Source organism: Marmota monax, unplaced genomic scaffold (genome assembly GCF_021218885.2).
Source record: "Marmota monax isolate L192 unplaced genomic scaffold, Marmota_monax_Labrador192_F-V1.1 WCK01_AAM20220418_F8-fsc00021, whole genome shotgun sequence".
Taxonomy (NCBI): Eukaryota; Metazoa; Chordata; class Mammalia; order Rodentia; family Sciuridae; genus Marmota; species Marmota monax.
Window position 1 is genome coordinate 15,141,776 of NW_026695228.1, and position 25,995 is coordinate 15,167,770.

At 44.4% G+C, this 25,995-nt stretch overlaps 2 protein-coding genes and 1 long non-coding RNA gene across 21 annotated transcripts in view; 2 read left to right on the forward strand and 1 right to left on the reverse strand.

Annotated features, from left to right (window-relative positions):
* Positions 1 to 17,911, forward strand: part of Nktr (natural killer cell triggering receptor) — a 46,746-nt gene extending 28,835 nt beyond the window's left edge. For 7 of the 13 annotated variants that reach the window (XM_046437225.2, XM_058576721.1, XM_058576725.1 and 4 more), the window contains 10 exons: positions 183 to 405; positions 832 to 987; positions 3,320 to 3,407; positions 3,903 to 4,048; positions 5,869 to 8,763; positions 11,094 to 11,189; positions 12,211 to 12,267; positions 13,004 to 13,030; positions 13,209 to 13,313; positions 15,027 to 17,911. In XM_046437225.2, the coding sequence (XP_046293181.1) occupies positions 183 to 405; positions 832 to 987; positions 3,320 to 3,407; positions 3,903 to 4,048; positions 5,869 to 8,763; positions 11,094 to 11,189; positions 12,211 to 12,267; positions 13,004 to 13,030; positions 13,209 to 13,313; positions 15,027 to 15,114 (3,881 nt within the window). In that variant the 3' untranslated portion in view covers positions 15,115 to 17,911. The remainder of the gene's footprint in view (positions 1 to 182; positions 406 to 831; positions 988 to 3,319; positions 3,408 to 3,902; positions 4,049 to 5,868; positions 8,764 to 11,093; positions 11,190 to 12,210; positions 12,268 to 13,003; positions 13,031 to 13,208; positions 13,314 to 15,026) is intronic. The other 6 variants (XM_046437226.2, XM_058576724.1, XM_046437223.2 and 3 more) reach the window with 3 other exon arrangements.
* On the reverse strand, positions 1 to 23,837 carry LOC124087987 (uncharacterized). Of its 6 annotated transcripts, XR_009226063.1 has the most exons (5): positions 23,654 to 23,837; positions 22,938 to 23,210; positions 16,596 to 16,717; positions 6,093 to 15,692; positions 1 to 5,368 (listed from the first exon to the last, which is right to left on the reverse strand). It is a non-coding gene; the product is annotated as an uncharacterized LOC124087987 (long non-coding RNA). The 6 variants fall into 6 exon arrangements; XR_009226059.1 differs by lacking the exon at positions 23,654 to 23,837 and having other exon boundaries at positions 1 to 3,976; positions 15,573 to 15,692; positions 22,938 to 23,324; XR_009226062.1 differs by lacking the exon at positions 23,654 to 23,837 and having other exon boundaries at positions 1 to 3,976; positions 22,938 to 23,324.
* Zbtb47 (zinc finger and BTB domain containing 47) overlaps positions 22,666 to 25,995 on the forward strand; it is a 12,497-nt gene continuing 9,167 nt past the window's right edge. Inside the window, exon 1 of one of the 2 annotated variants that reach the window (XM_046437231.1) lies at positions 22,666 to 22,855. Coding sequence is in view for 1 of the 2 variants with exons in the window: in XM_046437230.2 (XP_046293186.1) it covers positions 23,611 to 23,613 (3 nt within the window). In the remaining variant the exon portion in view is untranslated. Of the gene's footprint in view, positions 22,856 to 23,487; positions 23,614 to 25,995 lie in introns of those variants that run through there. The other variant, XM_046437230.2, reaches the window with a different exon arrangement.

Here is a 25,995-nt window from a genome sequence, read left to right on the forward strand (position 1 = left end):
TTGTATTATCAACTTGTTAAAAAGTTTATTTAAATTTCTTTTTTAGTTTACTATACATGAAGCAACTAGAATCGTATGTGATTTATTATAAACTATCATATAATTTTACGTAATCAATTTTTTACTCTTAAAGGTAGACACAGGAATTCATTACTAATATTTTTGTTAATATTTATTAAAAGTTTTTGAGAAAAAAAGGAAGAAACCAACACATTCAGAAGACTCGGATTCCTCTTCCAGTTCCTCTTCATCTTCCGAATCATCTTCAGAAAGTGAAATTGAACATGGGAGAAGCAGAAGAAGGAAACATAAGAGGAGGCCAAAAGTTAAACATTCTAAAAGGAGAAGAAAGGAAGCAAGCAGCTCAGAAGAACCAAGGAGCAAACATATAATGAGCCCAAAAGAGTAAGTATGAAACACCAATTCAGTCTTAACTAAAACACACTCACCCTGGAATGGGCAAAGTACATGAGACTATGTAAATCCAGTTTATTTCTAATGGATGACAAGCATAGCATTTTTTAAAATTGTAACTAAATTGAAATCTGACATCTTGGAGTAGCATATGCGTTTATATTCAAGATTTGTGTTTTTCCAGGTGAAAATAATTCCTGAAACTTGTAAAAAGAAAAATAAGTTAAGATCATTCAATAATTTTATTGTCAGAATTGTATTTCTCTGGGTTGATGTTTTATATGTTAAATTATACTACCCTTTGAGACTTGTAAGCTGTCAGTAGTTTTGCCATTAATGTCTAGTTTTCTGTGCTTTTATTATTATGAAATTCAAGCATGACTCATCTTATTTGGTGACTTGTTTGATCCTTGACAGTCACTCTGAGAGGAGTGATACAAATGAGAAAAGATCAGTTGATTCAAACGCTAAACGGGAAAAGCCTGTAGTCCGCCCAGAAGAGATTCCTCCAGTGCCTGAGAACAGATTTTTACTGAGAAGAGATATGCCTGTGGTCACTGTGGAGCCTGAACCGTAAGTAGGATGACTAACTTTTGTACTTTTATTTCTCTGATAGACAATTTTTTCTTTCTTTTTTTTTTTCCTAGCTTTTAACTTTTTATTCTTTTAAAATTTTTTTTATTTTTAAAATTTTATTTATATGTGACAGCAGAATGCATTATAATTCTTATTACACATATAGAGCATAGTTTTTCATATCTCTGGTTGTATACAAAGTATATTCACACCAATTCGTGTCTTCATACACGTACTTTGGATAATAATGTTCATCACATTCCACTATCATTTCTAACCCCATGCTCCCTTCCTTCTCTTCCCACACTGATAGACAAATTTCATAGGCATATTACAGTTTCACACTCATTGACTAAATATAATCCATGTTCAGAACACTTTGGAAGATATTATAGGAGATGCCAGATTAATAAATGACATGTACCTCAACTTTTAGAATTCACATTTGATGGTGCTGGGGTTGTGGCTCAGTGGTAGAGTGGAGAGGTTTTATTGGAGGTCTAGAAAAGATTTGATTACTGATCGTTTACCTTGACCTTTCATTTAAAGGGATGAGGTTTTGGTTATCAGAATAGAGGGTTAGTTGGACTCTGGGTCCAACTGAGGGATGAAATGTATTTTAACTTTAATACTGCAAAAGTAATAACGTGGTGATTGGAGATTAATTTAATATCAGGAGCCAGGGTTGTGGCTCAGTGGCAGAGCACTTGCCTAGCATGCGTGAGGCACTGGGTTCGATCCCTGGCACCTCATAAAAATAAAAACAAATAAAAATGAAGGTATTGTGTCCATCTACAACTAAAAACAAACAAAAAAAATTTAATATCAAATTTGTTACAGTTATTAAATTGGCTCATTGATAACTTCTCTGCATTATAAAAACTAATCTAAAAGCTTTAGATTTGGTCTAAAAATACTAATGTATTTGTATATTAGGCTTGAATTAACAATTATTTAAAGAATTCATTGTATACAGAAATAGATAATAGCTAGTGTAATTGATAAGATCTATATGAATAGTTATTTTGAAAGCCAAGAATGTATGTAAGTGACCCTATTTGTAGTTAGGTCTTCACATAAGGTTATTGTTCCATTCCTTTAAAAAAATTGCAGCAAGGGCTGAGGCTGAGGCTGTTGGCTCAGTGGTAGCCCACTTGCCTGGTATGTGTGAGGTACTGGGTTCGATACTCAGACCTTTATTTTATTTATTTATATATGGTGCTATCAAAAACTAAAAAAAAAAAAAAAAAAAAAAAAGGGGCATTAAGGGATGCTGGAGATTGAACTCAGGGGCCTCACACGTTATACCACTGAGCTATCCCTCCTGCTCACCGCAAATGTTGTATCAACAAAATGCAAAATATAATATAACAAAACTTAACATCTCCCCCGCACCGATTACTGGGGATTGAACCAAGGGCCTAGCACATGTTAGGTAAGCATTCTACCACTGAGCTATGTCCCCATCCCTTTTAATTTTATTTTGAGATAGGGTCTCGCTAAATTGCTCAGGCTGCTCTTAAACATGTGATCCTCCTGCCTTAGCCTGCTAAGTACCTGGGATCACAGGAGTGCACCACTATGGCTGGCCTGAGTATCATTTTTTTTTTTTTTTTTTTTTAAGGCAGGTCTTTTTTATGAGAAGAATAGAATTCTTTTGTGGGGGAGTGACTTCACTTAATTAGGGTCCAAAATTTCCTATTAAAGTAGATAATAGCATTCATCTGGTGATGCTGATTTGAAGTGAGATTTTATACATTTCAACTTGGAAAACATTTTTCATACACATGAGTGATAGGCATAGTACTTGAAATCCTATGATATGTGTGTGTGTGTGTGTGTGTATGTGTATGTGTATTTGTGTGTGTTTTGCTGGGGATTGAACCTAAGGCCTGTACATGCTAGACAACCACTCTATCACTGTGATACACCTCAACCCAATTTTTTTTTCTTATCTTTTTTGAGACAGGGTCTTGTAAGTTGCCCAACCTGGCCTCAAACTTGTTATCTTGTCATGTCAGCCTCCCTAGTAGTTGGGGTTACAGGTGTGCACCACTGCACCTAGCCTGACATACTCCTAGCACTCCTTGTAGCAGTGTAAAACAATGAGAGCACCACATTAGAAACAGCCTGAAAAAATAGGTGAAGAGATGGAAGTGGCTGTGTTTCAATAAATTTTTATTTATGGATATTAAAATCAGAATTTCAGGTGATTTTTCATGTCACAAAGTAATAGAAAACTGCACAAAAGCATAAATTCTGCATTGAAACATGGAGGGGGGAATGCCTAACATTTGCTAATTTTTAATTTTCATAACTTCTTTTCTAGGAAGATTCCAGATGTTGCACCCATTATAAGTGATCAAAAACCATCTGTATCAAAGTCTGGACGGAAGATTAAAGGAAGGGGTACAATTGTATGTGTGTTAAGACTTCTTTTTTCAAATTACTTACCTAAACAGTAACTTTTTTTTAACCTATAAGTAAAATCCTAGTTTTGATTTTTGATTATAATACAAAAATTGTTCAAGGACTTAGTTGTAGTTTCCATAGCTATGAGAAAGTACTGCTGTTGGGTCAAATTTTATGTCTGTGTTTGGATGAAACAAGGATGAAATGAACATGTGAAACAATTGTTGAGTATGTTGAGAAATCTTAGTATATTGAGTAATCTCAGGTAATGAATGTAACTGTTAAGACTTTGAAGAGTAAGATTTCATATGGGTTTACAGGTAAACATCTGCCTTTCCCATCTCAAGGACTTATGTCTGAAATAACTTCAGATCATTGTTTTAGTACTTACATGATTGCCTTTGAAGGAATCGGAGATTGGATCTTTTACATGTCTCTGTCCTGTAGTAGATTGTAATTGAGAGGCATTTTAAAAATAGTTTCTCTTCTTTTGTTTAAAGCGCTATCACACACCTCCAAGATCAAGATCCTGTTCTGAGTCAGATAATGATGACAGCAGTGAAACTCCTCCTCACTGGAAAGAGGAAATGCAGAGATTAAGAGCCTACAGACCACCTAGTGGAGAAAAATGGAGTAAAGGAGATAAGTAAGAGCTTTGAGAATAAGCACAATCCAGTATCTGCTTTATTTAAATGTTAAGGCAATTATAGGCCTAATCCTGGACTTTTCAGTAAGATTTGTAGTCAGAATTAGACTGTGACCAGAGGGTGAAAGTAGTGCCGTTAACTAGGTGAGATGAATGGCTTTGGGAGCTTTTAAATCAAAATTCTGACTTCTCTCTATTGAATGTTTAAAGAACCCTTACTCAATTTTAGAAGTAATCAGGACTTCAAAATTATATTAGCTGGGTGTTGTGGCACATGCCTATAATTCCAGCTGCTCAGGTGGCTGAGGCAGGAGGATCACAAGTTCAAAGCTAGCCTCAGCAACTTAAGTGAAGCTCACAGCAAAAAAACAAAAAACAAAAACATGTTCTTTCCTAGCCATGTGTTTTAGAGTCACTGATGAATTAATTGGTTGATGGGAAAACCTATACCCAGTGTGTGCATTTATTTCTGTCCCCAGAGATGGTTGCATCTTTAGGAGTATACTTATCTCTTCATCTCAGAGATAACATCACAGTGGAATATCTGTGTTAGAAATGAGGCTGGTCCTGTAATAGCTAATGAAAAAATATACTGGGCTGGGTTTGTGGCTCAGAGGTGGAGCACTCACCTAGCATGTGTGAGGCGCTAGGTTTGATCCTCAGCACCACATAAAAATAAAGGTATTGTGTCCACTACAACTAAATAATAAATATTTAGGGGAAAAAAAAAAAATATATATATATATATATATACACATACATACACACACACACACCCGGCCTGTGCAGTTCTTTGTGGGAAATTCTCTTTTTCTTTGCAAGCATCTGACAGAGTGGCTTGCATTGGGAGAAGTAGAAAAAGGCAAACACCTGCTATGTTGGAGCAACCCACTGGAGCTCAGAGCTCTCAATTTTAAGCCCTGACATTACCACTAAAATCGTAAAGCCTCAGTCCGTTTTTTTATAATTTTTTCTTAATTTTTGTCTTGCATAGCTTAATTACAGTCTTAGGTTATAGTCTTGATTACCTTTGTGAGGTAGAGAAAAAGTAAGTCATGCTAGCTGCTTAAGAAAAAGAGTTTTCTCTTAAAAAAAAAAAAAAAAAACTATAAGGGCTGGGTGTGTGACTCACTGAGTGGTAGAGCTCTTGCTGAACTGTGAGGTCCAGGGATCCATCCCCAGTACCACACCAAAAAAATTAGATATCTTTCTGGTATCTGCAGAGACTCAACAAAATTGTTGGGGAACGTAGTTTGACTCTCCCTCAAAAATTGCTCCTGGTGCCCATGTTGGTGGTGCATCCCTATTATCCCGGTGATTCTGGAGACAGAGACAGAAAGATTGCAAGTTCAAGGTCAGCCGTAGCAATTAGCAAGACCCTGTCTCAAAAAAGGCCAAGGATATAGCTTAGTAGTAAAGTATCCCTGGGTTCATTCCCTAGTGCCCACCCCCCCGCAAAAAATTTTACTCCTAGTGGAAGAGTAGTGTTGAGTAGATTGGAGCCAGGAGCTTGGTATGTCACCTCTGCTCCTATGGTTGGTTGATGGTTTGATTTTCATAGACATTTTCTATCAAATAGGAAATTCCTTACTTAGCTTAAAAAAAAAAAAAAAAACTTTTGTAAGTGAATCTGTTAGTAGTTGTCATTATTTTTCTCTGAAAGTATAAGGTCAAGACAAGGCCTGTAATTCTGATTCATGCTTTTACATGTGTTTAAAGTGTTGATGGAGTCAAGTACTTTGATGTCAACAGGAAATGTGTTTTAAAGCATAGAAATATGCTTATAAATAACTACATGCGTATTATGGCCTTGTCTCTAGGTTGAGTGACCCCTGTTCAAGTCGATGGGATGAAAGAAGCTTGTCCCAGAGATCTAGATCATGGTCTTATAATGGATATTATTCAGATGTTAGTACAGCAAGACACTCTGATGGTCACCATAAAAAACGTAGAAAGGAAAAAAAGGTTAAGCATAAAAAGAAAGCAAAAAAGCAAAAACATTGCAGAAGACACAAACAGACTAAGAAGAGAAGAGTTGTTGTACCTTCTGACATTGAATCTTCAAAATCTTCCACTCGACAAATGAAGTCCTCTTGTGATAGAGAAAGGAGATCTCGATCTTCCTCCTTTTCATCTCATCACTCATGTAAGAGGGACTGGTCTAAATCTGACAAGGATGACCAGAGCACTTCAACCCATTCCAGTAGAGATTCCTACAGATCCAAGTCTCATTCACGGTCTTATTCTAGAGGAAGCTCAAGATCAAGGACTGCATCAAAATCTTCATCACATTCTCAAAGTAGATCAAAGTCCAGGTCAAGTTCCAAGTCAGGGCGCCAAAGGACAGCATCAAAATCACCAAGAAGAACAGCTTCTCAGTTAAGTGAAAATAAACCAGTTAAAACAGAACCTTTAAGGGCAACAGTACCACAAAGTGAAAATGTAGTAGTACAGACAGTGGTAGCAGAAAATATTCCTGTAATACCGTTGAGTGACAGTCCCCCCCCTTCAAGGTGGAAACCTGGACAGAAACCCTGGAAGCCCTCTTATGAGCGAATTCAGGAAATGAAAGCAAAAGCAACCCATTTGTTGCCCATTCAAAGCACTTATAGTTCAGCAAACATTAAAGAGACTGGTAGTTCATCATCCTACCGTAAAAGAGAAAAAAATTCAGAAAGTGATCGGAGTGCTTATTCAAAATATAGTGATAGAAGTTCTGAAAGTTCACCAAGGTCAGGTAGCAGATCTTCTAGGAGTAGATCTTATTCTAGATCATATACAAGGTCTCGTAGTCTAGCTAGTTCACATTCAAGGTCTAGGTCTCCATCTTCTAGATCTCATTCACGAAGTAAGTACAGTGATCGTTCACCGTTTAGTAGATCATCTTCATACACTTCTGTTAGCAGTAATGATGAAAGACGAGCCAAGAGGAAATTCAGATCCAATGGGAAAAAAAATAATACTTCAAATAAAAGGCACAGCAGCAGCTCTGAAAAGACACTTCGCAGTAAATATGTCAAAGGTAGAGAGAAGTCTTCATGTCAGAGAAAGTATAGTGAAAGCAGGTCATCTTTAGATTATTCTTCAGACAGTGAACAGTCAAGTGTTCAGGTTACACAGTCAGTCCAAGAAAGAGAGAAGCAGGGCAAAATGGAAATAATGAACGACAAGCAGGAAAAAAGCAGAGATGAAGAGAAACCCAAGCCTGAACGGGAATGCCCTCGTACCAAAAAAAGAACTTTGAAAGAGAATCTTTCTGATCACTTTAGAAATGGCAGTAAGTCCAAAAGGAAGAATTATGCTGGGAGTAAATGGGACTCTGAGTCAAATTCAGAGCGAGAGAGAACTAAAAACAGTAAAAACGATTCCCGACGATCGTCTGATAAGGAGGAAGGTGAGGCCACATCAGATTCTGAATCAGAGGTTAGTGAAAGTCACATCAGAGCAAAACCCAAGACAAAATCTTCAGCAAATACTTCACTGCCTGATGATACCAGTGCTTGGAAATCGAGTAAACAGCGGCCATCAACTTCTGATTCTGAGGGGTCCTGTTCCAACTCAGAAAACAATAAAGGAAAGCCACGAAAGCACAAACATGGGTCAAAGGAAAATCTTAGAAAGGAACACACTAAAAAAGCAAAAGAAAAACAGAAAGGGAAAAAGGAAAAAAAACACAAGGCTCCAAAACGAAAACAGGCATTTCACTGGCAGCCTCCACTAGAATTTGGTGAAGAGGAGGAGGAGGAGATTAATGAAAAGCAAGTTACTCAGGAATCAAAAGAAAAAACCCAAATTTCTGAAAACTGTGAAACCATAAAAGATCATATTCCAAAAACTGATAAATCCTGTGACGAGGGCAGCCTTTCAGGTAAACATAATACAATGACTACGTCATCAGGTCTTGACCAGCTTACTAAAGGTGATAGTAAGCCCAGCACTTGTCCCACTGCTTTAAATGCTGAGGAAAATGCTGCCAGTTCACCCCCAAACACCCAGCAGATTGAAGAAAGTGTTCCAAGTGGAACAGAGGATGTGCTTCAAACAGATGATAATATGGAGATTTGCACTCCTGATAGGAATTCCCCAGCGAAGGTAGAGGGGTCTTCCCCTCTAGCAAATTCAAGGCTTGACACCCCAGAGATAAGTGTGGTTCTAAAGCAAGACATACATATAGAACATCCTGAAACAGAGGAGACAAAACAAGAAGGCAGTGTGTCTGAAAACAAAACCTTAGGTGAAGTGGGGAAACAGGACGGCAACTCTGTCAGCTTGCCCAGTGCTGTAGAAAGTACTGGGAAGAAGGAGGTAGCTGAGAAGAGCCAGATCCACCTCACAGATAATAAATGGAAGCCCCTGCAAGGTGTGGGGAACCTGGCAGCACCTACAGCCACCACATCTAGTGCCATAGAAGTAAAGGCGTTGACTGCTGTACCTGAATTGAAACCTCAGGGCTTGAGAATAGAAATTAAAAGCAAAAATAAAGTTCGGCCTGGGTCTCTGTTTGATGAAGTAAGGAAGACAGCTCGCCTAAACCGGAGGCCAAGAAATCAGGAGAGTTCAAGTGATGAACAGACGCCTAGTCGGGATGGTGATAGTCAGTCCAGGAGTCCAAGTAGATCTCGAAGTAAATCTGAAACCAAATCACGACACAGAACAAGGTCTGTCTCCTATAGTCACTCTAGAAGTCGATCAAGAAGTTCTACATCATCTTATCGGTAAGCAGTATTCTCTTTCCTTTTTTTTTTTTCCCTTTCAAGGAGAGTTTGTTATTGTTTAGCTGGGAAAAACATAAGAGTTAGGGAAGAGATTACTATTTCCAAATATCTGAAAAGGAATAAGAAGTCTTATTTTGCAAGATCCATAGAATATGGGACTTAGGGCATTTCAGAAGAAATTTGGTCTCAGTTTAAAACACTATTGTTATAGAAAACTATCAAAAGTGGAAATGAGTTGCCTAACTTCCACTTTACTGGCAAGGTGAGTGGGAAGGTGAGTGCCAGAGAGTCAAAAGTTATCTTACCAAGACATGCATCTATAAATAATTATTTGTGGCAATAGGGAAGAAGATGTCAAAATCATCTTTAGATTTTTTTCATCTTCTAGGTTGCTTCTTACTTTTTGTCATTAGTGTAGACAGGAGAGAGCAGAGAAAGAGTTAAAAACAAAACAAAACAAAAAAAGAAAATTGGTGGTGGTAAGAGGTAATAAGTGGTTACATTGCCTTTTCTTTTCCATAGAAATATTTAATTGATTTACCTGTTTTATTCATATCCCCTATTATATTGTGATTGCTTTGTATCATTTGTACTGATTTAATTTAATTTTTTTTTTTTTTGTAGTTGTAGATGGACAGAATACCTTTATTTTATTTTTATGTGGTGCTCAGGATCGAACCCAGTGCGTCACGCATACTAGGCAACCGCTGTGCTGCTCAGCCCCAGCCTTAGCCCTGTACTGGTTTTTTGATCATTTTTTTTTTTTTTCCGTATTCATTAGCATTTCTTTTTCCTTTACTCACCCAGACTTCTTATAAAAGGAGCCACTACTTGCCATCTACAGTGACTTTCTCTACTTCACTCCTCCGTTGCTTGCTTGCTGTCTTCTGTGCCTCCTCTCCACACTGTTCCCTGAACTCACTATTTCCCCACCTACTGGAAGCCCTGGGCCAGTTCTCCTCATTCTTCTCAGACCATTTCATCCTGTGTCACAGGCTCTCCCTCCTCCTGTCCCGACTCCTTCTAGGCCCAGAGAGCTGGTGAATCCTGGCTTTTTCTCTCTGTGTTCTTATCACTGGATGGTGGCTGCCTGTTCAGCTACTCGAGCTTCCTGTTTGCTCATGATCAGCTTTGCCATTTTTACTTAGACAGCTATGATCTATTGGTGATGCAAGCCATTCTTCTTCATTTGCCTTTCTACCCTTGACTTTGGAGTAGGTGGTATCTCATTTAATAAATGGAAACAATAGGCATAAAAATGCTAAGGAATTTGCTCAGTGGGTAGTAGACTGAGATGGTTAAGCCTGGGCACTGCCCTCCCTTCCTTTCTGGTTACCCACCTGGGCCTGGCCCCCCAACTATGCTGTAAACTGCTTGAATTTGAAGACTATGTCTTAATTCTTTTTCAGTCACCTCATAGGATTTATCTGTAATTTTTGTTTGCATAAATTGACTAGAATCTCATTAGAACATACTATATTCATTCTCTTGCAGATAAACTGGAAGCAGGTCGTATATTCCAAAACATAAGTACATCATGAATAAAATCTATGGAGATATTGCATAAGTAGCTATACACACTATTCCTGAATGTCAGGTTTAAAGTAGAGGGAGGAAGGTAGGGAGCCAAGTGAATTCAGAGGAAAAGAACTGGGTTCTTAAATATTTTATTAAATATTTAATATTAAAAATAAGACATGATTAAAGTATAAAAGTAATAAAATGTATAACTTTGTACCTGTCATCTTGAAAAATAGAGCTCTGGGGTGCCAGTGCTGTACCATCCTCTGGTTGTTGCTGAGTTACAACCCCAGCCCCTCTTTTTTATTTATTTTGAGATAGGGTCTTGTTGAGGCTGGGCATTTTTCCTCTCTCCTAGAGTTAACCATTATTCTAAAATATGTGTTATTGTTTTATTTTTTCTCTTTACAGTTTTATTACAGATGTTTCTATTCTCACACAGTGTTATTTTTATGTGTTCTAGAATTTTTTATAAATAAAAGTCTTTTACACATGTGTATGTTCTATACTTGCCCTTTTCACTCAGTGTTGTAGTCCTGACCTGTATCTCTGTTGATACACATAACTGTAATGGAGATTTGGACCATCTCCTCTTTTGGTATTACAACTGGGGCTCCTATGAACACATCTATACCACCCTTTTATGGTTCATTTCCAGATTGCCCCATTAGCAATGTCACTGTCATGTCCACTATGCAGAGTTTGTGAGAGACCTTTCTTCTTGTTTGTATTCCTGTCCTCCACCTGTAATTAATTTTAACATTATGAGTTAATATAATCGTGTGTTTTCTCACTTGTTTTAATTGTAGATCAAGAAGCTATTCTAGAAGTCGGAGCAGAGGATGGTACAGCAGAGGTCGAACCCGAAGCCGGAGCAGTTCCTATCGGAGTTACAAAAGTCACAGGTGAGTTTGTGGTCTTGCCCCACACTGTGGTCTCTATCAGGACTGCTTTTGAAGGGTTTGCATAGGCAGAGTGGTGTAGCCATTAAGAAGAACCTTATCATTGCTGAACATCAGACTGGCCTATCGTCTCCTCTAGTTTTTTGTTTATTTGTTTGTTTATTTATTTATATTGTTTTAGTTGTAGGTGGGCACAGTGCTTTTATTTTATTTATTTATATTATGTGGTGCTGAGGATGAACCCAGTGCCTCACATATGCTAGGCAAGCCCTCTACCACTGAGCCACAACCCCAGCTCTCTTAGCTTTTTATTTCAAAGACTTATGGAATTCTTTTGGATAGTCCTCTGATGGGACCTTATCACAGTAAGGCATGAGAAAAAAAAAAGAAGCCTGTGACCACTACTTCTGCCTTCTCCAAATGCATCTCCTTAACTGTAGTCTCTAGCTATAATCACCCCTTGCCTTGGGGTTAGCATTGTGATAGGATTATAGGGAGTAGACCAAGAGGGAGAAGTCTGTGTTAGCCACATTTCTAATTCACCAGCTTCTTTCCCCCTTTGGACTCTGAGGTGTGCTCCACTGCTGTAACTTCATTTATGAGTGACCTATCTATTTGGACCTTTCCCCCTCCCCATCTAGTTCACAGACCCTCTCCAGTGACTTTATGTACATCTCATGGAAGAACTGTATAAAACTTAATCTTTCTTCAGAAACCAATGGCTTTTAAAGATTCTAGTGTACTTGGATATAAAAAGAAAATATAGTTGGGGCTGGGGTGGTGGCTCGGGGGTAGAGTGTTTGCCTAGTATGCGTGAGGCACTGGATTTGATCCCTGGCACCACATAAAAAAAGTAAAATAAAGGTATCATGTCCATCTACAATTAAAAAAATATTTAAAAATATATAGTTACAAGATGTTGCTCTATTTTCACTTTAATGGACAAAAAAATAGTCTAGAATTTTTATATTGCCTGCCTTACTCTGATCCACAAGGTGATGGTCTTTCCTGTGATTCATACTAGGACATCTAGCAGGAGCAGATCCAGGAGCAGCTCGTATGATCCCCACAGTCGCTCCAGGTAAGGACAGGAATTGGGTACCCACCCACAGGGGAAAATTGGAGAGGCTTCATTTTATAAACTCTCAGTTCAAAGTGTGGTGGACATTTTTTTTTTTGTTTTGTTTTGTTGTGATTTTGGTGTCAGGGATTGAACCCAAGACTTCACACATGCTAGTAAGCATATGCTCTACCACCGAACTATACCCACCACCTAGCATGTTGTTGGTTTTTTTGTTCTTTTGTTTTTTATACTAGGGATTAAACCCAGGCACTTAACCACTGAGTTAAGTCCCCCAACTCTTATTTATTTATTTTTAAAATATTTTTTTAGTTGTTGATGGACCTTTATTTTATTCACTTATTTATACATGGTGCGGAGCTACAACCCCAGCCCCTCTTTTTTATTTATTTTGAGATAGGGTCTTGCTAAGTTGCTGAGGCTGGGCTTGAAATTAGTGATCTTCTCACCTCAGCCTGCCAAGTCATTGGGATTACAGAGACATATCACCATGCCCAGGTCACATTGTATTTTTTATTGAAGAAGTTAAATGTATATGTGTCTTCTGTAATCATACCATTTGTAAATGAGATCTTTTTGACAGTTTTTATCTGTCAGCCCATTATACTTCAGTGTCAGAATTATAACTAATATAAAATGGTAATACCAGGTGTTTGTTGAATATAATTGCCTAATAAGATCTATGAGATTCAGTCAAACTAACTCAGTGTTAATTTTGTGATATTTTTCAATGCAGAAAAGAAACATTTTTCTCTTTAACATGGTAAGTCTGATTTAGGGCAATTACTAAATGTTTCTAGTACTTGTTATACAACTGTGTCCTCACACTGTCATTGAGTGCCTGTGTTCTAAGTTAAAACACTCTTAGAGACTTACAAAGAAATGGAAATCTCTGTGAATATTTGAATGGGAAAATTTAGTGTGTGTTGTTGCTGTTGAAGCAGGTCTTACACTTATGATAGCTACTACAGCAGGAGTCGGAGCCGAAGCCGGAGCCAGAGGAGTGACAGTTACCACCGAGGCAGAAGTTACAACAGGCGGTCCAGGTGGGTCCTTTAGAGCACATCTAGTTCTTAATCTAAACTGGGTTCTTTTAAGTATTCACATATCATTGAACAAATACTTCTTTTAGAAGGAGTAAAGGGAAAAAACAACAAACCATGTCCTACTTTCTTAAGTTGGGTTACTTGCTAGAAATAGCCAATTTGTCATTTTTTAAAACAAAGAAATAAAATAAATGTTAATATCAAGCCAAGCATGGTGGCACATGCCTGTAATCCCAATGACTCTGGAGGCTGACACAGGAGGATTGCAAGTTCGTGGCTAGCCCCAGAAATTTAGCAAGGCCCTAGTAACCTAGTGAGACCCTGTCTCAGTCAATCGGTCATTCAATCAACAGTCAGCAAAAAAGGGCTGGGGATGTAGCCCAGTGGTAAAGCACCTCTAGGTTCAATCTACTGGACACAAGGGAAAAAAAAGAAAGAAATGTTAATCATCATTGTTCCAGTGGCAGAATGGAGGTTTAGAGTCAATTATTTAGTAAAATATATTTTTCATGCAAATACACACACACACACACACACATATATTATGTTGTATGTAATGTATTTTGGCTACTGCAAAAGTCTTTATGGTGACTTTTGTAATGTTTCCTTACAGTGATCTGGACATTCTATTGCTAAGATGGTTCAGGGACTCACTGCTGTCTTCAGTTAGGCTCAGGCTCCTTGTCATTGCATGCAAGGTTCCACCACTTATGAACACCATCTCTGACTCTTGATCCCTGTGTCTCTCCTTTGATGTGCTGAAACCTTTCTTTCTGCCTAGAGACATAAGTGCCCTCTCCACCATCCCCCATTTTGCCTCTTAAAATAACTAATCCTACCTACCCTGCAGGTCTCTACTGCAACTCCACTGCCCCTGGGAGTCAGGAAATACAGCCCCTCCAATGTGCCTCTGAAGCAGACTTTGCTCCCCTGGGGTTCTCATTGCCTCTAATTTAATTGCTTTGCACACTATTCTATATTATCCTTGAGCCCCAGAAACTATATTATAGTCACCTGCCCCACCTCCCCTTTGATGCCTACTGTGACACTCAATATATTTTTTTAACTAACTGAAGGGTGACCTGTGACCAGGTCCTCTTGAGTCAATATCCCAGTGGCCTCGTTCATGTACAGATCCATTTCTACACCTCATTGGGCCCAAATTTTGGTGTCCATTCCTTCAATGAAACTATTTATGCATCTTCCCCCTACTTAACTTCCTTAGACTAGCTAATCAAATATTGATCATTTTGGGTAACACAGAAAATTATTTTGCTTCTCCGCATGAATGGATTTCAAGTAAATGTCACAAGTATGAAGTTTTTTGTTTTGATTTTTGGTACTGGGGATTGAACTGAGGTATGCTTTACTACCGAGCCACGTCCCCAGGCCTTTTTAGTTTTTTTTGTGCTAAATTGTGAGACTTTGAATTTGAAATCCATCTGCCTCAGCTTCCCAAGTGCTGGAATTACAGGCCTGTGCCATTGTGCCTAGTTCTTTATTTTATCTTAATCTTGATATTGCTACCATATATCATTTTAAACATCCTGAAAAGTCCATAGTAAAAGCCATAGTCAGAACTGTACTTGTCTATCCCCTGCGCTTGCTGTAGCAATAGTGTTTTGAAGTCACTTATATCAAAAACAAAGCTCCAAGAGGAATTGAAAGGGTGGATAGTTAAAAGGTTTTCGTATGTTTTGTTTTGTTATACAGGAGTTGTAGATCTTATGGCTCTGACAGTGAAAGTGACCGAAGTTACTCTCATCACCGCAGCCCCAGTGAAAGCAGCAGATATAGTTAAAAATGTCCTTTTTTGATACAAATTATATCGTATTTGTAAATATCTGATAACTTAAAAAAGTTTAAGAAACTTAATGGCAGTCTGTTGTTCTATTTCAGTATTAGAGATGAATTTCAAAGACAATTGTTATTCATTTACATGTGTAGAATAATTTAAAATACAGATGTCTCCTAGAAATATTTTTATGCCACATTTTACAGTAGCCAACTTTGGAATTTTCATTTTCTTGAATCAAGAAATTGTGAAATCTATGTAAGTATAATTTGCAATATTATTTTAGGTAGACTATTTCTTTCCATCTCATGTATTCCTAAGAATACAGATTCTTTTTGCCCATTTTTCAGGTTTTAGCATACATGCTGCCAAGCATAGAACTGTGAAGAAGAACTGTTAAAGGCGGCCAAATGTTTATATACCAGTTGTACAGTCTTGTAAAAACAAACCACCCGAATCCATACCAATGGTAACCAGGAGCATAAGGCAGTGTGGCTCTGGGGTTCTTAATTCATACATTGCTTCTTTGCTGGCTCAATCAGGAAAGCAGTCATCATACTGCCCACAGTCTGCATTCTTTCAGGCTGGTGGACAAGGTTGAGAAGAGAAAATCAGCCTTAACTATAAATACCTGCACTGTCTCTAAGGAATTAGTACTTTGTGTGCTTTTTAATAAAGACTATCAGAAGTTTAGATTATAAAAAACAATTCTATTCCAGTTCATGCTTTGGTGCTTGGTACCTTTTGGTGCCTCTCTAAGCATTATTCTTACATATTCCACATAATAATACTATGAGAATAAGGAATTTCTTTTTAAATCACTGGCACTGAAAATGGTTTCTTCTGAGCTGTCTTCACTTTGAATATTGAGGGGCTTCTCTCAAACATATGTGGGTTGGGGTCCCCTGGAGCAGGCAGGATTGGCAGTGGTGGGGTGGCCACTTAGGTCTACACATGTGTGTGCTTGTGGAAGAGTGGATTAGAAAGGGAACTTCAAGAATAACACTGGAACCTTAGCTGCCACCATCCTGGAGCCATTTTACAGGGTTTTACTTTGAAGTCTTTCAAGTAAAGAATGTACCACAGAGGCAGCAGAACAGTTCCAACAGCATGTTTTTCTCATTTGTGTTGCAACCCACTAGTTCAGTAAAGCCTTGCTTGGCCTGAGTGAACCAGAAGAGAGGGCTGTAGAGTACTGTATGTCATATTTCCAAGGCTTTGGGTGTTCCTCCAAAAATAATTGGACCTGTGAAAACTAGTGTTGATTTTTTTTTTTTTTTTAATCTTCAATTTGAATTTCCCCCCCAAGTGTACTTAATCACCTTAGTGCCAATTTAATCCAGTTATGCAGGACAAATTCATTTTGAATGTTGGTGTAGAAGTCTGTGCCATCCTGCCCCAGACCTTGCCTGGTGTATTTGGGAAGTGGAAAAGAGCCCTCAGATGAGGGATATGACAACCCTGGATGGATGGGAGGGCTCACTCACCACATTGGAGGTACTGTAATTCTTGTCCAAGGGTTGGGGAGTGTAGCTCAGGGGTGGAGCATGTGCTTAGCATGCCTCCTGAGTCCCAGGATTCAGTCCCCAGCACCAAAAAATATATACAGCTGTCAACCATGGGAAGTAGGTAAACCAGATTAGGTGGTCTATTATTTATCAAGTCAGAAGATAGAAGTACATTAGGAAACAGAACTAAATAAAAAATCAGTACTTGATCACACAATACAGAACAATGTTTGATTGATTCATATTAAAGATTTTCAAATATTGCCTTCAAAGGCGGATACTGTTTTAATAACACTAGTCGGTGGGGGAAAAAAAATGCATTCAGAACCCAAAAAGAAACTACTAAATCCAATTAGGTTCAGAAAAGTTACTCTTGGGCAGTATATGAGTTGTTACTGTATGACAAATTCTTCCAAATTCAGTAGTTTAAAACAACACCCTTTTTTTTTTGGTTCATAATTCTGCAGCTTGCAGGTCCAACATGGTATAGCTGGATTTTCAAGTCTAACAGACTGAAGTCAGGGGTGGGAAGGGCAACTTTCCTTTATGAAGACTCTGAGGAAGACTCTGCTTCAGGCTTGTTCAGATTGTTAGCAGAATACGTTTCTTGCTCACCTCAGAAAGGGGACTTTTGACTCCTTTAAGGCTGCCCACATTCCTGCTGGTGTAGGCCCTGCCACTTTCAAACCAACAGTGGCCCTTCCAGTCCTCCTGCTTCTCATGCTACAAATCTACCTTCCTCGTGTTTTAAGTTCCAGGTGATGAGATCAAGCCCCAGATATAATCTCTTTTAAGGTCAATTGTGCCATAGAAATGATGTAATAAAAGGAGTGGTATCATATTCACAGGTTCTGGGGGCTGCTAGTGTATAGACGGCAGAGAGGCAGTGACTTTGCCTACGCCTTAGTTGTGGGTTGGATTTTATCCTAAAAGGGTAGAAGCCTCGTGTGTTTTCTCTACAGACAAGGATGGCCCTCTGCTCAAGTATTCAACTTGTGTGTTTACTGAAGTGAGCTACAGAAATAGCTTTTCTTCCTAAAAGGGGATTGTTCTGTATTTTGAAGTTATTTTTTAATAAAACTGAATTATGTCATATAATGTGCTTCTTAATAGAAAATCATTATTGGACTGGTTTTGTAACGCCCTGTTTACTGCAAATGAAATAGCTGGTATTGTTCAAAAAATATAGAAAATACTTTTGTACATACTAGCAATGTCTAATTTGTATACACCTCAATTTCCCTAAAACTTGAAAGGGGGACCTTGTAGAAATTAAAATATATACTTAGTCTAAATCTGTCTGTGAATGTTTCATCTTTAAGTATTAAGTTTTAGGTGGACACAATATATTTTACATTTATGTGGTGCTGAGGATCTAACCCAGTGCCTTGTGCATGCTAGGCGAGCGCCCTACCACTGAGCCACAATCCCAGCCCCGTTTCATCTTTCTTTACTCACCCAGATTTCAACTAGTTTGTCTGAAATGGGAAAAATAAACCACTGAGCATCTTGGCTGACCTAGCCAGTGAAGAGACCTTCTCTCTGTTTGCAGCTTACTGTCTTCTAGCTGTGATTTAGTGGTGGGGTAAGAAATGGAGCCCGGGAGAATGTTAGACAGAGCTGTTACCCTACAGAAATAGGCATCAATGGCGCTTGCTCTCCCTCTGGAAATTCCAGATTTCCTTTAGGCTTTGTCATCCAGCTGAAGTGACCTGCATACAGATGTCTCTGCTGAGGAGGAAAGATGCCCAACCCATCTGTGATTTGCTGCCTAGGGACAGTCTGTGTACTCTCCATCTCCCCCTTCCCCAGTAGCCGTTTACCAGGCAGCACAGCAAGCACCAGGCAGCCAGCAAGCAAGCGAGGGGCAGATTCTCACTCACCTCCAGAGACAGCATTCATGGTGATATTTTTAACACACACATGAGAATTTCCCAGGCAAGTACAATTAACTTTCTCCTCAGAGCTCAAAGGAATGTGTTTTCTTAGTGAATTAGCATAACTTTTCACTTGCAGATATCGAGTTCTAAATTAACACTGGACTCCCAAGTTCGACAACCAAAAATTGTCAAATCTGAATGTTTTGCTTTAAATTTTAAAGAAAACGGTAGAGTGTGTTAACTGTGGGGAAATCCCCTCAGGAAGTTCTTCATGTTCTTATTTTGCAGTGAGTTTTTATATACATTCTGAGATACTGATAAGCTTGATTAGTTGGGCCATATTGGGAAATGTGTCAGGGGCTTTGGTCTTGACTTCTGAATTAGCTAATTCAGAAGGCATTAATTGGACGGAAAGAATTCAAGGAGAGCTGGGGTTGTGGCTCAGTGGCAGAGTGCTTGCCTCTCACATGGGAGGCACTGGGTTCGATTCTTCACACCACATAAAAATAAACAAAATAAAGATATGTGTCCATTTGTAGGAGAGAAAAAAAAAGAATTCAAGGAAAATGCCCCTCTTTGCAGTCATAATACTGAAAGAGAAAGGAGGCTCTGCTTGGTGTTAGAAGCCTAGCAGCAAGTGTTCAGCCTTGAAGGACTTTTGCAAACTAGCATGGCCAGGTGGCAGCCTTGGAAGCCATGCCTCACAGGGTGGCAGGGATTGGCTTCGGATTTCCAAAAGACACTGGTTTTAGCAGTTGGAATTGATTGCTGCTACTGCAGACAGACAGAGGTGAGAGCGCACATTCCCAGGAGGGGCTTAAGAGTGAGCTGGCAAGGGGGGGGGGGGACCTCAGCTAGGCTCTATGAAGGCTGCAGTCTCTTTAGTGTTGGGAGGGAGCTGGATACCCTGAAGACACCTGATCCCTGTAGTGCTGAGAGGCTTCAGTGCCTGAAGGCACAGGCAAGAGCCTTTGTGGCCACACACAGGGACCAGGGCTTTCATGGTCTGTTTTCTTTCAGAGTTCTGACAGCACAGTGCCACCCTGCTGCAGCCTCCCCTCCTTGTGGGTCAGAGGCCCCCTGTGGGTGCTCACCTCTCTATGGGTAGCAGCAATCAACACCAACTAAAAACCAGTGTCGTTTTGGAAACCTGAAGCCAGTCCTGCCACCTTGTGAGGTGTGGCTTCCAAGCTGTGCCTGGCCATGCTAGTTTGTGGCCAAGTTAGGGGCCAGGGACAAGCACTCTGCCTCTTGGAGGCCCAGACCCACTACTCACCATTTGTGGCCCATTGGGCTCCATTTAGCTCAGCTCTACAGCATGCAGGAAAGACCCAGGCCAGTGAGGGGGATCCCTTCAACCAGGCAGAGCCATGAAAACATGGAAGGAGTGACCTGAGGTCTCAGGGACAAACTCCTGTACTCTGCATCTTGGGCCCTGACCCTGGGCCTCTGATTGCACGTTTGATCTGCGGTCAGTGGCCCCCTTAGCTCATGAGCCCTAAAAGGGTATGTGTGACTGCTGCAACCAGATGTGATAGATAACTAAGGGTGCTCATCTCAGACCTGCCTCCCATTAGGCCAGGCCCAGAGTGTTTCAACAGCCCCAGGTCACCCAGGTCCTCTAGCAACTAAAGTCTACCACCAGGCCAGATTTCTAGGGGAAGCTGAAGAAAAAACCCTACTGACCTCACATTTCATGCCTGAAGGATCTGTGGTGGATAAATGCTTAGAACCAGTCATCTATCAAAGTGGCCCAGGGGTCACCACCTCTAGGAAGCGTGGAGTCCCACCACATTCATGGTGGATGGGCCAGGCTGAATCCCTAGTGAGAGTCTGGGGTCTCCTCTTGAACCAGCAGGGCAGGAGAGGATTCTACAAGCTGCCAGGAAGGCCTGGAATGCCAAGGTCATGATGTTGATGCTAGGAAAGGGGACCAGGCAGGCTGCTGGTTTGCATTAGGCCCCACCCTGGGGCAGCTGTAGCCTATTAGTGCTGGGCCCAGACGATGCAGAACAACACAGGCACAACCCCACACCCAGGAGATCTAAGGCCCTGGGTCAGCTCCCAGTGGGTGGCTTTGAACTTTCCTGCCGCCCCTACCAGCCCCATGCTGTGTTCCTTCCTCCCTCAGCTCAGCTCCACGTCCTGGAGGGAGGCTGAGCCCTGCACTCTGCCCTCCCTACCGCAAGCAGAACTTGTTCTTTCCAGGTTCTGGGGGGGGGGGGGGGTGTGTGAATCTAGCCAAGCCTGGGGATACTCCAAGCACAATCTGAGGCATGGAGCCTCCTTATCATGAGAGAGAAGCCAAGGGCTAGGTACTTGGTAAGTTTCGAGAAATCCCAGGAGCTGTACTTCAGAGGCAGGGGCATGGCTTTACTGACCACCACCATTCAGCTCCAGGTGGCTTACTGAGCTCTGCCCTTGCCAAGTGAGTGTTTCTGCAGACTCCGGACTCCCTGGGGCACACAGTTCTGGTCTAGGATCCTCCTCCCTGCAATTCAGTCCCACCCACCCCTCCAGGAGGTAAAGTTCCCTGTGTGTCCCTCACCAGGCCAAGACAGTGCTGCCTGTCCGCCAGCTACATACTCCCACTCAAAGAGTGTGTTGACCCCACTGCACCCATCTCTCCAGTTCCCTGCAGTGATACCCTGTTTCCTCCCAGGCTCTGCAGTAGTACAGCTGAGGGGAGCAGCCCTTTGGGTCCACCAGACTCCGCTCACACGGCTTCTTGACAGGTCTAGTGTACCCAGGCACCAGTGTCCCACAGAGCTCAGGCTCTGCCTTGGACCTGCAGCCCAAAAAGCAAGAGGAGAGCAGCTGGAGCCTTTGGGGACACTGAGCACTTCCATCTCCCTTCTCACCAATCTCCAGTCCCTCCTCCAGCCTGGTTGCCATAGCCAAGATTATTCTCAAAAGGACCAGCCTCCCTCCCTTGGTCACACTGGCCACTCTTGGCCAAGCTGTGGCTGGATGTGGGTCTAGGAGTGTCCCACGCAGCCCAGCCAGGCTCCTTCCAGCCCACAGGAGGTGGCACTCAGCCTTTTTGTTTTGTTTTGGTACCAGGGATTGAACCCTGCGGCACTTAACCACTGAGCCACATCCCCAGCCCTTTTTTGTATTTTTTTTTTCTTTAGAGACAGGGTCTCCCTGAGTTGAGGCTGGCTTTGAACTTGGAATCCTACCTCTCAGCCTCCCAAGTCTCTGGGATTACAGGTGTGTGCCACGGTGCCCAGCTTCCCAGCCCCACTTTTCTTTAGCTTCTGACCCTGATGTCTGTCTGCTTGACTTATCTCACTCTGCCTCAGTGTCTACATCTAACCAAACAGTTCGCAGCCCCTTCTTTGCCATCTCACAAGTAATGCAAGGATCCACATTGAATTGGATGAGGAAGCGGGTTGGGAGGGAAGAGACAATGTAGGCCAGGGGCCTCTTGGAGCTGAACCAGCTGCCAGAGGCCTCCTAGATGCCCAAGCTCCAGGGGCATGTCCAGTTTGGGCCCCTTACGTTCTGATCTCATCTCTTTCTACCCAGTGAGTGTGTCTTCTCCTCTCCATTGACCGTGTGCACTCCTCCCCTTATCCTGGGCATTCTGTTGACCCCATCTCTGTCCCTGAGACATTTTCTCCTCCTCCTTCTTGAGGGTCTCCCCATTCTGGCCCTTGCTATCTTACAGGACAGGCCATCAGGCTATTTCACGGTGCCAGCCTAGGACTCTGCCTCTGCTCCATTCCCTCTCCCAACACCCAGAACAAATCATCCCGGAGCAGGCCCTAGATTCCCTGCTCACCCATGAGCAAGGTGGCAATCCCTGGGGATACTGCTGCAGCTGGCACAAGCCTGTCGGTGAACCAAGTGCACTTGTGTGAGAGGGTTGGGGTGACCCAGGGTGGGGCAGCAGTCAGCTTGGGGTCAGGGTGGGGATGCAGACAGGCATCAGAGTGATGACATGGGGCAAAGGAGAAGCCCACAGAGGCCTCCTCTCCACAATGGTAGCCCCAGTCACCACCTGGACTCTGCCAGGCCAGTACCCCATGGTCCCCACCCAGCTGCCTGCTCAGTCTGGCAAGGTTCCTTTGCAGCCTCTGGCAGAACAGCCAGCCCCCTGCCCCCACGGGTGTCCGTGCCAGAGCAGCATTCCGCAAGCCTGGCTGCATCTCCCCAGCAGAGGCTGGGCAGGGAGGCCACTCAGCAGTGATCAGGTCACAAGGCTGGGGGAACCCAGTGGGGCCTGGGCCTCTGGCCCCCACCTCTCTGGTCCCACCATCTCCTCCTGGTTCTGGGCCAGTCACTTTAAAGGATTTAATTACTGCAACTGTGCTTGGGGGTCTTACATCTGCGGCTTCCAGAGTAGGCCACCAGGTAGGTATGGATCAAGGAGAGACAAGTCCTGGAGGCACAGAGTAAAATGAGCCCTGGGCTGCCCTGGGGACCCCAGACTCACCCCCAAGTCAGCAGCCCAGGCCACAGGATGGGGGTGGCAAGCGAGGCTGGGGTGCGGGGCTCGGTCCCTCCGCGTAGGATCGCTCTAGGGGAGCAGGTGGAAGTCTTTTCAGCGGCAAGTTGGGGGCCAGGCGCGCCCAGCTTCCCGATTTCAAGGCAGCCTCCTACCCTGGCCCCGCCTCCGTGGTGCAGCTGGAGGGCATCGAGGTTAGATTCCGGGACGAACTTCCCGGCACAGGGGGTGCTCGGCGCGGGAGGGTGAGCCGGGGTCAAGCTGCTCGAATAGGAACAGGGGGGCCTGGTTGGGGGCCGGCGGCCGAGGCAGAGGGGGCTGCGCGGGACAGCACCCACCACGCGCGTCCGCGCCCCCCGCCGGAGCGCAGGACGGCCTGGCCCTTTAAGCGTCCAGACGGCGGCCCCAGCTGACGCGCGGGCTCCAATCGGCGCCCCGCGCCCCCCGCCCGCCGCGCCCGAGGCTCCGGGCCGCAGCTGCTCGGCGTCCGACTCGCCGCGGCCCTGCGCCTCCGCCCGCCCGGCCGCGCCCCCGGGGCCATGGTCGCGGGGCCCTGCGCGGGGGCGGCCCCCAGCGCGGCGCTTCATGGAGCGGCCCCGGCCCGGCCGCCGGGGGCAGCGCGATCCCGCGGGGCCCTGTGAGCCCCCAGCGCCACGGCACCATGGTACGCAGGGCCCTGCCTGTCCCCCCGCTTATCCGCCCACCTGCCAGCTCTGCCTTCCCGAACGCACGGCCCGCGGGCTCGCGTGAAGGGCTGGAGCGATCTTGCCCCTCCCCCGGTCTTCCCGACCCCATCTGCCGGGTCCCCGCGGGCCGGAATGCAGCGCTACGGCGCCGCTCTTGGCGGGGAGGGGGTTAAATTCCTGGGGTGGGGGCACCGGCGCGAGAGGCTGAGGTCTTGCTCGGCACGGGCGGAGGGGGCGCTTCCCTGCGCCCGGGACGGCGCCGCCCTCCGGCTGGGTGATGGGGGGAAGGGGACTCGGATTCCCGCCCGGGCCTTGGGCCACGTGGGCGCTGGAGCCGCCCAGCCTGGGGATTGAGGGTGGCTCGGGCCAAGGGCTGGGGGTGCCCCTAGCTCCGGTCCAAACTCCTGTGTGACCTTGGGCCAGTCCCCTGCCCTCTCTGGTCTGCTTGCCAGGGGAGGAGGAGAGGCAAGGGCAAAGAAGACTGGCATAGACACCCCACAACCAAAAGCAGGATCCTAGAGGTCACCAGCTTGTGCCCCCTTGCTCAGCCTGGGCTCACCCACTGCTGCCCAGGGATGAAAGGGTGGACACCAGCTTAGGGAGGCACAGATGGATGCCCCAGGTGTCATTCCGGGGCCTTCCTGGAAGTGAGGCCAGTACCCCTCAGGTGTAGCTCTGCAGCTTCAGCAGGTGTCTTCTGACTTGGGAAGGGCTTAAGGGCATGAGATCCCCTGGCCCCAGGGTGCCTGACCACCCTCCTGGTCCTGCATCTTTGCCAGGAGAGTGGCCTGGGCTGGGGCTGGGGTGTGTGGCTGCAGCTGGCACAGCCAGATGGGGAGGGGCATCCCCAGCTTCAGAGTACTGGCACATCTGGCTGGGGAGGCCAGCACAGCTGGTGGCCACCGCAGAGGAGGGGCCATACAGGGAGCAGCTGTGCCCTGCTGAGGGGCTGCCACTTAGGGATTCCGGCAGCATCTCTGTGCCCAGGATGTGACTATCGTGACTGGGCGGACGGCCTTAGGATGGAGTCACTGCCCTCCTCTCCCTCCTGAGGCCAGAGGGCTGGGGCGCACGGAAGGGTGTTTCATAATGGCTGAACAGAAGGGATGGAGCCTCCTGATCTGAAATGGGCTACCCCTAAATGGCCTGGCTTTGGGGAGCCCTTACTCAGGCTGCTTTCCCTGGAGGCCCTAAGGAGACCCTGTCCCTGCCTAAATTGTTCCCTGACCCTTCACTGACGTGTGGGGCAGTGGCTCTGAGGAAGAGGTGGCAGGTGGAGGGTTGAGTGGAGTTTGGGGAAGTACCACTGGTCCCTGGCTGGGAGAAGCCTCCTCCTGCTTAGCCAGTCATCTGATCACAGGAAATAGTGCCCCGTCCAGCAAGGCAGACATGGCTTGGCCAAGCTGGGAGGCCAAGCTGGGAGGCCAGGGCTCTGGACTGTGGACCTTGCCATTCTGAGCCTTGGTTTCCCCATCTGTGCAGTAGAGGTTGATCCCAGAAGATGAATCAGGATGAGTCAGAGGAGGGAGATGGGAGGGGCTTGGTGCCACGTCCTAGTTAGATTGGCCAGGCTTGGACAGGCCAGCAGGTCTGGGACAAAGGGGGGGCCGATGGTGGCTTCTTGGCTGGGGGAAAGGGTATGGTGGGAGAACTCAAGGAAGATGGTGTCCATGGCTTGTGGCCTGGCCAAACTAGGATCTGAGAGAGCGCAGCGTGGGTGCTGCTCTGGACTGTGGCTGCAGGGGGCAGGGTCCAGGGTATGGCTAGAAGCAGGTGGCCCTTGCTAGCTTGTTAAGTTTCATCCCGAGGCTGTACTCATTCAGGTGACTGTGGAGTTGGGCTGGACATCACCATGCCTGTCCAGTCTGGGCCCACCCGCTGCTGCCCCAGACAAGGAAGGATGGCAGGAGGCAGGGCCCATCTCAGGTCCTCTAAGGAGGTACTGGTTTTGTGGCTTTGGGGCAAAGTACCTCAAATGAGGGAGGCTCTGCCCAGCTGAGAAGGCCCGAGGCCAGTCAGAACCTAGAATCTGTGGGGTTGGTCTGCCCAGCAGGGAGTCAGCGGATACTAATGGAACATCTGCTGTGCACTGGAACTGGGCAGGCTGTCCGTCTGCACCCCCATCTTCTGGGGAGTCTGCTGTGTCGGGGCCACGGATGGTGGGTTGGCTCCTATTCAGGGTAATTCATATGTTCTGAATATGGCTCCCTGGGCCTCAGAGTCTGACCTATCAGACCTTGAGGGCCTCCCCAGGGCTCGCCAGGTGGGTGGCCTCCAAGGTAGGGCCATCCTGGAGCCTCTGGGCCTGGGCTATCCCTGACAGGGAGCTGCTGGGCCGTGGGCAAAGGGGCGCAGCAGAG